The sequence below is a fragment of the Cibotium barometz genome, chromosome 24 (genome assembly GCF_041138505.1).
Source record: "Cibotium barometz isolate CiBa-2024 chromosome 24, ASM4113850v1, whole genome shotgun sequence".
Classification (NCBI taxonomy): domain Eukaryota; kingdom Viridiplantae; phylum Streptophyta; class Polypodiopsida; order Cyatheales; family Cibotiaceae; genus Cibotium; species Cibotium barometz.
This window is the reverse complement of record NC_141069.1, coordinates 42,259,565-42,273,534: the sequence shown is the minus strand read 5'-3', so window position 1 is coordinate 42,273,534 and position 13,970 is coordinate 42,259,565. Positions and strand designations below refer to the sequence as shown.

At 43.6% G+C, this 13,970-nt stretch overlaps 1 protein-coding gene across 1 annotated transcript in view; it reads left to right on the top strand.

Annotated features, from left to right (window-relative positions):
• LOC147625320 (uncharacterized) overlaps nt 1-12,111 on the top strand; it is a 37,172-nt gene extending 25,061 nt beyond the window's left edge. The window contains exons 7-9 of the mRNA XM_086818644.1: nt 10,000-10,101; nt 10,761-10,831; nt 10,917-12,111. Of these exons, the coding sequence (XP_086674770.1) occupies nt 10,000-10,101; nt 10,761-10,831; nt 10,917-11,280 (537 nt within the window). The 3' untranslated portion in view covers nt 11,281-12,111. The remainder of the gene's footprint in view (nt 1-9,999; nt 10,102-10,760; nt 10,832-10,916) is intronic.
• Nucleotides 12,112-13,970: the final 1,859 nt, after the last annotated feature.

Here is a 13,970-nt window from a genome sequence, read left to right as displayed (position 1 = left end):
TGTGTTCATATTTTTGGACGACATACTCATATTTTTAGCTACAGTTGAGTAGCATGACATTGATGTGGAGAAAGTGCTTAAGTTGCTGGAAAGCAACGAGCTCTACGTCAATGAAAAGAAGTCAGAATTTTATCTGTTCTAGGTGCATTACTTGGGATATATAATTAGTGCTGAAGGCATTCGACTTGATCTGGCTAAAGTGGCCGAGATTGTTAATTGGGAAGTACCTCAGACAACTTATGACATTAGATCATTTGTGGGTATATGCCAGGCATATTCCACCCACATAGACAAGTTTTTGGATCTCTTTGCTAAAGGGAGTGAAAACAAGAAGGCAAAAGATTCGAATGACTCCACGAGCGTTGGAGGCATTCCAAAACCTCAAGATGGCTTTGTCAGAAGCGCCTTGTTTAGCCCCTGCCTCGTGGGACGAACCATTTCAGGTGATCACCGATGCGAGTAACATCTCATCTATGATCGAGAATTCCTAGCAGTAATACAGGCCTTGAAACATTGGAAACATTTCCTATATGGCCGTGACTTCGAGGTTCGCACTGACCATCAGGCATTGCGCTGGATTCAGACAAAGCGGAGTGCACAGTGGAGTGATCGACAACACCGCTAGAGTCAGATATTCCAGCAGTTCGGTGGTATGATTGAGTACCTTCCAGGAAAGGCCAATCCAGTGGCCGATGCTTTGAGCAGGAAGGGACAAGTGTCTACGATTCAGAACACTAGACTTGACCTTGTTGGTACAGGACTAGAGGACATGAAGCACACGTACGCGGATTCTGAGGAATTCGGTACTCAGTGGGAACAGGCATTGGATGCCACAGGACCATGCCATTTTCTGATACGCGACGGTTGGCTTTTCGACAAAGGCCGACTATGTGTCATGAAGTCATTCTGGGATGCCCATGACGCCATTATAGGTGGTCACACGGCCATGAAATCGACTCTGGAGAAATTAGAATGGCAATACTATTGGCCAAAGATGAGGCGTGATGTGTTTACATATGTACAACGCTGTGACATTTGTCAAAAGGTGAAAGCTTCTCGTGGAAAGAAGATAGGGTTGTTACAGCCCTTGCCAATTCCTGAGGGTTCCTTCCAGGACATTTCGATGAACTTTGTCACAAATCTGCCTCCCAGTCCGAGCAAGCGTAATACGCAGTGCTTAACTATTGTTGATAGGTTTAGTAAATTTGTTATGCTTATTCCTTGCAGGGCCAATGTGACCGCCGAGTATGTTGCCCAGTTGTTCATTCGGCATTGGTACGCGATTGGCGGGATTCCTAGAACCATAGTGTCAGACCGAGATGCCAAGTTTACCAGTCATTTTTGGAGGGCATTGTTTGATAATTTTGGTACTAAGCTAAATTTTTCAAGTGCATTCCACCCACAGACAGACAGCCAGACAGAGATATACAACCAGTTGGCCTTTGATGTGCTGAAGTGTTATGTCCACAATCAGCAAGGTAAGTGGGAATCGTTTTTGTCTTTAGTTCAAGCTGTTTTGAATGACTCTTTTTCTTCAGCTATTGGCAGGACTCCATATGAGGCAGCGTTTGGAAGACCTTTCCAGTCGTTGTTAACCAGGACTTCGTCTTTAGTACGGGAGGCGAACAGAGTGACGGAGTCTTACCAGGAGATTTTAGAGTCAGTAAAGGATAGATTGGCTAAAGCGCAAGAGGCCTACACTCGACAGGCCAATAAAGACTGAAGGGATGTGAAGTTTTCGGAAGGAGATTGGGTTTATCTTCGGATTATGAAGCAAAGACTGAAACAGGTGGGCAAGCGATGCCCAAAGTTGTCTTTTAGGAGCTTCGGACCATTTCCCATCTGGAAAAAGATTAATGAGGTGTCTATACAGTTAAAGCTACCTCCGAGTTGGACCATGCACGATGTATTTCATGTCAGTTGGTTAAAGCCATATGCAGGTCCACCCCCTTCAGAGGTCAAAGACGAAGCGAAACCAGACATTGTTGATGAAGCAGAAGTAATGGTTCCAGAACAGATCCTTCTGCACCGTTTCAAGCATGGCTTAGGCCGAAGACTACGACAGTTCCTCACAAAGTTTCAGGACCGAGGAACTCATGAAGCGGTATGGCTCGACAAGGAGCTCTTCGAAGACTATCCGGCGTTATTGACGGATTATTTGGAGGCTATGCAGCTTCCGTCAAGTTAAGCAGAAGGGGATGTCACGTGCATCCCGCACTTGGATGCCACATAGACATTTCTGTACAGAAGGTGCAGGAACTGGGATGGTGAACTGGTCCCATGTGAGCCCAGTCCGGGACGAGTCAGCCAGGGATCCATCTCAGTCGTCCGAGGTCAGGTGTGCATTGTCCTGCACATGAGTCCAAGGTCAGATGTGCACTGTCCTGCACATGAGTCCAAGGTCCTGCACATGAAACAGTGCCAGTCCGTGTTGTGAGTCTCCCTCTAGAATGATGTCAGTGGTTCTGTGTATCTGGTATGGTACCGGATGCCAGATCATTGAGTAGATAGTGGTTAGGACAAGGGGCCAGCCCATAGGGCTACCCCGGATCTTAGTGTGGGCATGGGAATGGTGTAGAACCACCCCCATGAGGGCCAGGAAGGCCGAGGCTGAACCCACCAGCCATGGAGAGGCTGTAGGACAGCCCTAGGGCACAGATAAGGCAATTTCCAGGAGTTTACAGCCTTTATATGGCTGTAGGGCATGTATGGGGCAGCCCATACAGGCTGCCCAGCCCTAGGATTGTGGACAAAAGTTGTGTCCAGCCAATCAGACGCAGGCGCATCACTTTCAGCCTGTTAGGAAAAAAAGACAGCATTTTTGGGATTTAATTTAGCATTTATTGTTGAATTTTCACCAGTCGTGGGACATTGGTGCTGGCTGCCTGTTTATCAGCTGGCCGACTGCTCCTGAAGAGAAGTATAAATAGTGGAGGCCATAATCCCAATGATTCATCTCATTTTTCACCAAGTGCTCAAGCAAACCAAGGGGCCAAGACAGCCAAGGGCTTGCTAACGCAAAGGGGTGAAGGATTCAGGTCAAGGGCAGGGTATTCCCAGCCAAGAATAGGTCCAAGGTTGCTGTATTTTCTTTCAGTTTTCTCATCATTCTAATAAAGCAAATACACCATCCGTGGTGGGGGCCCTACAGAGGGTAATTGGGACCCAATACTCTGTCCTCTCCATCTCTCCCTCTCTTTCTCTGTTTTCTGCACTTCTCCTTTCAAGTTTGTGCGTTAATTTCCGTCGCGAAAAGAGTATTGAATTCTGAGTTTTGAAGTTATCGATCTTTCTCCGAAGCTTCCTTATATTACAATTCCGCTCGTATCTATGATGGTACAATGGTCTCTTCTAAGGCTAAACCTGTTACCGAGCAGGGGAACAAGCACAAAAGGAAGTTCTTTGCACCAATGGTTAGCACGACTGAAGGAAAGTCTTCGGACCAACCTTCAAAGAATTCAACTTCGATACCAGCGAAGAAGAAACGTCTCCTTAAGGCTTTGAAGCTCAAGGAGGAGGGATGTTGCTTCATCTGCGAAGAAAAAGGACACATGCGTAACGAGTGCCTGAAGCAAAAGGGTGCAAAGACCAACTTTGGACCCAAGCCAAAGGCAGCTAACCAGTTGTCTTTGACAGGTATGTCAGTTACCGTACTTTCTCGCAAGACTCTTGAAGTCCAGATAGATTGGTCTAGTCATTTTTTTTTCTTTTGAACATAGGAACACCCAGTATAGTATCTTAGGTGATTGTATACATCCCTCTCAGGAACCTCTTGTAAATACAGTTGATTTTGGTAATATAATGGGTTCTTCTTTGTATACTGCTTTCCATTGTGTATTGATTCCACTTTCTTCATTTCTCATACCTTCTATGGATGTCAATGAATTAAGTGTATTTGAAAGCAAAGAATTACAGAAGATACTTGATTCGTTTTAAGATATATTTCCTAACTCAGGCTTACCACCTGAAAGGGCAGTAGATCATCGTATTGACCTGGTCCTTGGTGCTCACCCTGTTAGTATTCCACCTTACAGGATAAGCCAAGCTGAGGAAGATGAATTGGCTAAACAACTCGAAGATTATTTGAGGATGGGTCAGATCCGTCCAAGTAAATCACCTTGGGGTGCATCTGTGTTGCTTAGGAGAAAGAAGGACAACACCTGGAGAATGTGTATAGATTATAAGAGATTGAACAAGTTGACAATCAAGAACCGTTATCCTCTCCCTACATCAGATGACCTGATTGACCGGTAAGCAGGAGCGAAATATTTCACGAAGATAGATTTACGTACTGGCTATCACCAGATACGTATTCATGAAAGGCATGTCGAAAGAACCGCCTTTCGGACTAGGTATGGCCATTACGAGTTTCTTGTATTACCTTTTGGGTTAACCAATGCTCCCGCCACTTTCCAGCAAATGATGAACGATCTTTTTCGTGAACATTTGGGAAAATTTGTGGTTGTGTTCTTGGATGATATTTTGATATATAGTCGTACTCTTGATGATCACGTTCAACACCTCACGATTGTCTTAACTATTTTAAGACAAAATCGACTATATGCTAAATTAGGAAAATGTGAGTTTTTCATGAGGACAGACATCATTTACTTGGGACACAAGATCACTCGAGATGGGTTGAGCATTGACTATGACCGAGTTCAAAAGGTTTTGGACTGGCCTATACCGCGAACAGTGAAACAACTTCGTTCTTTTCTCGGTTTTGTTGTTTTTCTTCGAAAATCTGTGCGAGAGTACTCTCAGCTCACACTACCGATGACCGACTTGTTGAAAGGTCGTGGACGTAAGTCAAATCAGTCTATCACTTGGAATAATGATCTGGATATGGCCTTCAGACTTTTGAAAAATAAAGTCAAGGAAGCACCTATCTTAGCATTACCCAATCCTAGTCGGCCTTATGTTCTTGAAACTGATGCCAGTGACTATGCCATCGGGACTGCTCTATTTCAAGATGGTAGACCTGCTGCTTTTGTAAGTAATAAGCTAGACGACACTCAATCTTGTTGGCCAACCCTTGAGAAGGAGCTTTATGCTGTGATTCACGCTCTCAAGGTTTGGAGACATTATTTATATGGCTCCAAGTTTGCGGTATTGACTGATGATGTATTGACTGATCAAGTATGTGTGTGATGCGGACGATTTGAGAGGAAGGAAAGCTTGATGGGTTGAATTAATGCAAGATTTTGATTTTGAGATTCGTTATAGAAAAGGGTCCATGAATAGTGTTGCAGATGCGCTTAGTCGAATTAGAGAGGTGAATACTTTGTCGTTCACCGAGATTTCTATTGACTTATTTCAGTCATTGAGAGGGCTTTGTAGGACTGATAGTTATTTTGGTCCATTTTGGCAGAAGATCCAGACGGGAGCTCATTGATTGACCAAGACTCGATGAGACTAAGTAGCCTACCATTCAGGCTGTAGGAGGCCAATGGATGATTCGGAATGGTTTACTATTCCGTAATGACAAAATTTGTGTACCACATATCTCGGACATTCGGTCCAAGATTCTTAAGGAGTGTCACGATGTCCCTTCTGTTGGACACCCTGGGGTACACAGGACATTTATCGTTAGTGAAAGACACTTTTTATTGGCCAAAGATGAAAGAGTATGTAGAAGATTATGTTCTCAAGTGTCAAGTTTGTCAAGCAAATAAAGCTGAACGCTTTAGACAGGCTGGGTTGTTGCATCCTTTGCAAATCCCAGGTAATAAATGGGAAAGTATTTACATGGATTTTATTACCGGATTGCCAAGAACACATCAAGGCCACGATTCTATTTAGGTTGTGGTAGATCGCTTGACAAAAATGGCTAGATTTTTACAGACCCGGAAGACCATCACAGCTACGCAATTAGCAAGGTAGTTTATCGAGCAATTGTTTAGATTGTATGGGTTACTGCAGGACATAGTCAGTGATAGGGAAGTTTACGAGTGATTTTTGGAAACTTGTTTTTGAGAAGTTGGAAACAACTTTGAATTTGAGTTCCTGAGATCATCCTCAATCTGATGGCCAGACTGAAAGAGTGAATCAAATTTTGTAGGATATGCTTTGAGCATATGTATCCAAAAGGCAGAGTTCATGGGAGGATTATCTTCCTATGTTAGAATATGCATATAACAGTACTAAGCATACGAGTACAGGTTTTAGTCCTTTCATGCTTATGTATAGTTTTCAATCTAGATCGCGTGTTACAGTGGGATTCTCAGGACTTCAGCATGATGCAGCACGTAATTTTTTGCAAGATATGCAAGACATGTTACAAGTTACGAAGGAATCTATTAGAAGTGCTCAAGACCGAGACAGATTTTATTCTAATAGACATCGTTCACCCAGAAAGTTATCTGAAGGAACGACGGTGTATTTGCGAGTTCTGAAAGATTCCGAGACTTTACGGACATGTCGATCTCCGAAATTATCCCCTAGATACTGTGGACCATTTCGTATTACACGACGGATTGGTTCAGTCGCATATGAATTGGATTTGCCTTCTCATGTGAAAGTTCATCCTGTATTTTATGTCAGTAGACTTAAGGAAGTACTAGGTGGAACAGACCAGTTAGTTACTCCTCAAGAAATCATAGATGTCGAGGACATGACATTTGTTCCACACGAATCTGAAAAGATTCTTGGATTTCGTGAAAGAAGATTGCGTAATACGCTTATCATGGAATACAAGATCAAGTGGAAGGATCGTGTTGAGGAGGACGCTACATGGGAGACATTGACTACTCTTCAGAGAGATTACCCTGGCTTTTTAGTGAGCTCAGGAGTGAGCTCTTAGAGGAAGGGGAGTATGTCATGTGCACAGTGTGTATCTACCGTGTGCTACATGCACACAAGACTAGCTTCGAGGTTTGGGGAAGCTTGGAGCTAGGCAAGCTGATTGAGGAGCTGAGTTAGAGATAGACTAACGGGTGGGTACCCAAGTATGGACGGGCAGGCGCCCAAGTGTGGACGCCCAATGACCGGTCAAGAGCCTATAAAAGGGTGGCCAAGGTTAGTCATTAGTCATATAGAGTCTTGCGTGACTTTGTGAGAGCTCTATGGTCAGAAGTCTGGATCTAGTGCAGATGTGCACCTGCTTCATGCAGCCGAGGCCGGCAGCAATCTCGAGGCCGGCGAGGGTAGCTTCGTGGCGGTATGGGACGTCACGAGATAGAGATTGGTCGGTACGTCCATCTAGTTAGCTCAGCTCGTGGCTCGGTGGGGACAACCAAGTCTTGTGGGCTTGCCCACGGCTGTCGAGGTTGGGAGGTGAGTCAGGCTTGCACCCCTGTCTTGTTTGTTTGGTTTGTTTGCAGGTTTCGAGTCTTGTACCATGAGTGTTCCACGAGGAGATCCTATGAGGTTTTGACAAGTTCAATGGTAGTCATGCCACTTTCAGGTCCTAAGGCTGGCCGCCTTGTTGTCTAGGCCTTCCTTTTGGAGTTGGCCCGACAGCACATTGGGCTGTTCTTGGGCCTCCTGGCCCTCTTAGGGTAGAGCCTCAAAGGCCTTCCCATGCACAGTGCAAGGAGTTTTACCTGCTTTTCTTGGAGAGCCAAAAGGGCTGCCCCCTGTTCTATATGCAACCTAAGTTCTACATAGAGGTCTGGCATCCAGTATCATACTAGATACACAGAACAACTAACATCATTCCAGAGGGAAACTCATAGCGTGGACTAGCACTGTTTCATGTGTAGGACATTGCACACCTGACCTTGGACGCATGTGTAGGACAATGCACACCTGACCTCGGACGAATGGAGTGGAACCCTAGTTGACTCGTCCCAGACTGGGCTCACATGGGACCAGTTTTCCACCCTAGGTCCTGCACCTTCTTGTTCAGATATGTCTATGTGGCATCCAAGTGCGGGATGCACGTGACAAGCGTTATCCTAGTACACACTTCATTTGGATAAATCTATACCTATGACATAGTTTCACTAGAAGTTGTGTCTGGTTCTGTCCTTGGAGTAGAGTACAATGGTAGTCATGCCACTTTCTATGTAGTAGATCTTTAAAAGGCCCATGAGTCTTCATACTCTGCAAAGTTTGCATCTTCTTTGCAGGTTTCTTCTGTGTGACATTGGCCTTTGCTTTCTTGTGAAAGCAATTGTTCTCATCGTGGTTGGTTTTTCGACAAGGCTTCTTGGCATAGGAGTCGTTCGTTGCATGATTATTCTTGCCATAGATGAAACGCTTTTTACCTTTGAAGGAGTTATTCCCCTCTGCTTTGTTCTTTATCTTTCTTTCTTCTTCCTTCAAGGAGGCTACAACTCCTTCAAAGGTAAAATTTGGCAGGTTCTTCGCTGTGGTGATGAGGTTCTCGTAAAGCTCTTCAGGCATGGACTTTATGAGTTTTGCTAGGGCCACATCATCTTCAACTTGTACCTTTAGACCTACAAGCTGCTTCATTAAGGACTTCATCCTGTTCACATGAGCATCAAAGATCTCATGTGGTTGCATTAAAAGACCATAGAGCGCTATCTACAAAGAAACTATTTCTTTGCTTGAGCCCCAAAAGCTTGTCCAGCTTTTCATAGACTTCTTTGGAGGTGGGGAGATCTGCAACGTAGTGTATGAAATTATCATAGAGGCCAAGGGCACTTTGATCCCTAAGCTTCCATGCTTTCTAGCTGCATCTTTAGTCTTGGGCATCTTCTCTTCTCCAATGAAAGGCCAAAGGTCCTCCCTCATGAGACTAAATTTTAGTTTACTCTGCCAGGTATGGAAACTTTCCCCATTGAATTTGTCAATGAACATGTGGGTAGCCATGGTATGCTATGAATTTGGGGAGGTCTTAGAAAATGAAAGTTTCCAATGCGAATGTCTAATCCCTTAGAGAAAATACCTTGGAAAAATCAGGGTTTCCAAAAATTAGGGATCCAAACACGGGGGCTTTCATCAATGATGCTTTAGCATGCTATAGCAACACTTTAATGCTTGATTTGTACCCTCACTTTTGAAAAATGATGGAGTAATTAGGGTTAACTGCTCTCATTAAGCAAGATTTTGCACAAAATAAGGGAGAGGGTCAATGTGATTATTGAGGTTATGCTTTGTAATATGTAAAAATAAGAGGCAAACTAATTGAGAAGAATATGCAATTTTTAAAACTAAAAAAGACAAATTTTCAGAACCTGGCAGGTAATGAAGCCCTTGTTGACTTATTTGTGCTGACCTAATTTTTCACATGAACTTTGAAAGGATCTTGGATACGGCATAACTTGACACTTGCCTTACCGAGTATAAAGACTGTTTGGTGAAATGGAAGGAAAGGACAAAAGCAACAGATTTCTTGATTTGTCTACAAGGACGTAAGCATTTCTTAGGGAGAGGAAGCATCATTACAATGTAATGTGTTTACAGGATTAGCCTAAGGTGCTTACATGCAACACGATAATCTAGAGGGCTAGACCAACGATATAGGTGGCTAGTACGAAATGATGAATTTTAAGGGGAGTCTGATGTGAGCTCTTTTTTAATTCTCAACGTCTCCTGCTGCAGCAGAGGGTGGTCAACCCCACGACCTCCCATATTCCACCCAGAAAAGGTAAACTTGATCTATATCTTACTTGAAACAACAAATTGTAACATTCTGAGATCAGGGTTTAACAAGAGGATCAGTGAAACAGTTGCATGAATGTAACACTTTCTGAAGGGAGCATTGTTGAGGACAGAACACTACATGAGGTTTGCACATTTTGCATCTTCTATGATCTCTCATAGCTGGCACGTACTGTGTGGTATCTGCGACTTTGTAGCCTTTTGCCAATGGATGTATGACAATTTGTTTGTTCTTCAGCCACAAAGGCTATCTGAGATCAGGCTGCAAATTCTCAATCAGAATTGGTATGGAGTGTTGTGCAATCCCTGACCATAATATTACTTTTTTGAGTGCTTATAAGTTGCTTCATGCAGGTTATATCAACAGATGGGAACCCTGCCACAGTGGCTTTGGTGTTTTTTTGAGTGCTTATGAGTTGCTTTATGCAGGTTATAGCAACTGATGGAAACCCTTTCACGATGGCCAACTTGAAGCACAATTTTTCGATAAACGGGATATTACTGGATGATCAGCATCAGCGGAGAACTACGGTAAATTTACATGCTACTTTACATAACACACAATTAGGGTTTAAAAGAGTTCTCCCTCAGTTTTGGTTTCAATCAGGAAATTCTTCAATTTTATGCTTTTGATACTATCTGCTTAGTGACGCTGGGTTGTTTTTTTTCTTTGGCTGCTAACCATACAAAACATATCTTGAAATTTGGAGACAAACTAATCAAATCTGCTTGCAAGTTGATCAATGGATTCCTTCTCGAACAAAGAAAATGGCTGGCTTCTTTGGTGTATTTGTTTCCGTGTACGGGGCCTCCTTTGGCCATGAATACTCTCTAAGCATGTCACAAATGGACTGTTGAGCAGATCCTGACAAATGGACTGTTGAGCAGATCCTGACAAATAAATTTAGTCCAGGGTTAGTTGGCAGGTTTGAAGGAACACCTGCAGGGCCTGAATTCTGGAATCATACACTGGCAACTCTTGGTATTTTGACAAAATGAATATAGTAGTCAAGATATTGAAGATACAAGGTGTTGAAGAGTTAACTGTATTTGAAAAACGAACTGGATTTCTAACTGCATGGTCTTCTGTAAAAATGAGGTCATGTCCTGTATTCAAGATATTCTTTTGTAAACCTAGGAAAACACGTATAAGAAGGGTGCTTGTGTTTGGGGTTTTCTGTGGGTCTTAGGTGGAATGCCAGGAACTTCTGTGGGAATCAGCAACTGAGGATGAAGTTGCAAACTTTGGTGCAGAGGTCATGTAAGTGTCCCCATGAAGTTCTCATGTTCTCCTCTGGGCTAGTTTCTGGTGATAGTATTGATCGAGAGAATGTTTTCTCTGACAGCATTGGTGCTGACCTAATTTATGATCCCTCCTGTATTCCCCATCTTGTGCAAGTATTGACTTGGTTTCTTTCAAGGCACAAGCATGACAAATGTCGACCTGGTAGAAAAGCTACCATTGGTCAAGAACGCATGCATAGTGGACATCTGAATGGGATGGAATCTAACACTGATGCGCTGCCCATTGCGTTCCTGGCCACAGTTATTCGGAGCATAGACACACTAAATATGTTTATTTCATCAGCTCGTCTGGCGGGTCTTCTTGTGGAGGATGTAACTCAGTCTATGAGACCATCTACATTCTTACCACAAATAACTGGCATTGACAGGTCTGCAATTTGTCTACATAAACTCAGCATCAGGTGATCGTGAATAAAAAATAGATTTTTAAAATGGCCATTATTACCCACCACCAATTAGCAATGTGCTTTTGTTGCTCTTCCAAAAATATCTGATGCATGCTCCAGCTCTTCAAGTCGTGCTTACAACAGAAAGCACAAGCTGTGGGGCAGAAATCTCTGATTTGTTGCTATCAAATCGGATATGAGCAATGCCATGCTCTTTGCAGTTGTATCACTTATTACGCGGGCAAGAAGGGGGCAATTTCTGCTCATTTGCTCTCTTGTTGCACCACAGCAATTTGATTGCGTCCCTATCTGCTGAGTCGCATCTTGTTGGGCTATTCAAAAGCAAAATTCAGTGATGCAGTTCCAAGAGTTGATGAAGATCCAAAATGGACAATAGTTTGAAAATTAAATAAGTTCCCCAAACACTGGTGCGCTTGCGCATGAATGATGCATGCTGCCCACTTAAATTTTTCTTACTGATGTAGTGCACTACCACAGATGGTCAGATAATCAAATCAGATGCTTTCTGCTGAGTGGTTGTAGTGTATTTTTATGGGCTGGAATTCCCCAGCAGTCGATGGAGCAGGAACAAGGCTGGCAGCAAGGTTCGCTATTGTTTTATTCTGTCGCAGTCTGGTAGAGGGTCTCTACACAGTAGCAGGTAAGTTGTCTCTACACAGTAGCCCCTCCCTTTGGAGATTAGGAGGTAGGTTGTGTGTTCTACTTCTGTATTAGCAATGTAGACTTCCTGTGAAGGCGGCCAACCATGGAGGAAGCACCTGTGTTGTGTTTGTTGCAGTGTTTTGTATGCCGGCTTCTTCTTAATTAATACAAGATTATTTTTTTTATTTTTATTTTTTTTGGGTTTAAAACTCGGGTATTAGATATAATTTTTGGTAGTTATTTTTGAGTGTGATCTTTATTTTGATTGGTTGGAAAAAGTGTTTTTTTCAAGCATATCTTGTGCCACATCACAAAAGAAACAATGCTCTAAGCACGTTGGCCATGGAGACGATCGGGTTAGCATCCGCACGGGCTCAACAAAGACCACATCCTCCTCCTCCGGGAGCAATGATCGTGCCGAACTGCCACTAAAAACCCACCAAGTGAGAAAAACGGTTGGCCACCTGTCCCAATGCCATCCTTGAGAAGCAACGTCTTTAAGAGGCCCAAGCACTGGTAGAGCAATACCAGGCTCAACTTGAACCGTCACCCATTTTCGTAACCTTTGATCCCGTACTTGAGTGCGTGCCGTCTCCCACATTGAACCTGAACTTCCGCACCAGCTAAGGTAGGAGTTCTCGTAAACACTCAAGATCAAGGCCGATCCGTTTGCAAACATGATGTTGACAAACAACGATTTTTTTCATCATGTGACTCCTTGTTCTCCAATGCCTATTCTACAAACGGTCCAATCCAAATCCCACGTTCACATCAAGCCACTTGCTGCGAACACTGACATAGAGTCCGATAGCGACTCACGAGGTCCGCACACCAAATTTGTTGAGGTATTTTATCCTCCTACTACAATCATCTCTCGACTTCCACACCTGTCAAATAAGGACCAAATTGAACTTCCATATACTATTGTTGGTTTACCCTATGATCAAGGCCTCGTCCCTCAAGAATCCCCTACTCATCAACGCAACCTGGTCGGCTTCTTTGCCTTCCTTTCCTCCCAAATCTAACTCTCATAGGAACATGATTAAAAGGTAGTCCAAATTTATGGAATGACCTTCGGAATCGGATGGAACACAAACTATAGGCTTTTGTGGAGGAGGGCGCCACCTTAGATTTCTTGCACGAATTTGAGTCCCGTCGTTTAGACTTACTCCATCACCATAACCCACAACCCTAAGGTGCACCAATTCACGTCAATATGCTAGGACAATACTTTGAAGGTGATAACACATGCGCAGCATTGACCATTTCCTATACCGGAGATGTGGTCAAAGGCATATTGGATGGAGGTGCTGGCATAAGTATCCTCACACAAACGTGTTGGGAAAACTGGGGCCAACCACGTCTTGATCTCACCACATTGGTGATCAAGCTTGCGGACAGGAACTCTGCAAAACCCCTGGGCCTAGTGCATGACTTCAAGGTCAAAGTTTATGACATGGCATTCCATCTCGCATTTGTGGTCATGGACTTTCGTAACACCGCCTATGATGCTATCTTGGGTCGACCTTTCATGAGACAAACTCGACTAATACATGATTGGGACATGCATCATGTCTACCTCGCTTAAGGTCAATTTATATACTTGGCACTCACATCCCATGGCCAACGCTTCATTTGTTGAAGATTATGTGACTACCGTCAGGAGCAATGATCTTTTGGTTTGCGATGCTTGTCATCAAGCCCTTGATGACGCACACGGTCGTTTGTGTCAATAGTGACGAAGTTGACCATGATTGGCTTAAAATCCTTGCTACACTTGACACCCTCCTAGGTCACAAACTTGACACACAATTCGTGCTCCCAAATGGCCAGACCCTTCATGAACCCTATAAAGCCATTCATTGTCTCGTTTAACACCTTGAGTGTAAGTGTAGCTCCACAACCTGAAACAGCCACCCTTTGGGTTTGGATAGATTTTTCCTTTGGTAGAAACATGCAAAGAAAACATGCCTTGTCTCCCACAGCAGCTAGCCATAATCTTTTGCCATGGGAAACATGGGTCTTTCTGAGCAAACCCTCTTAAAA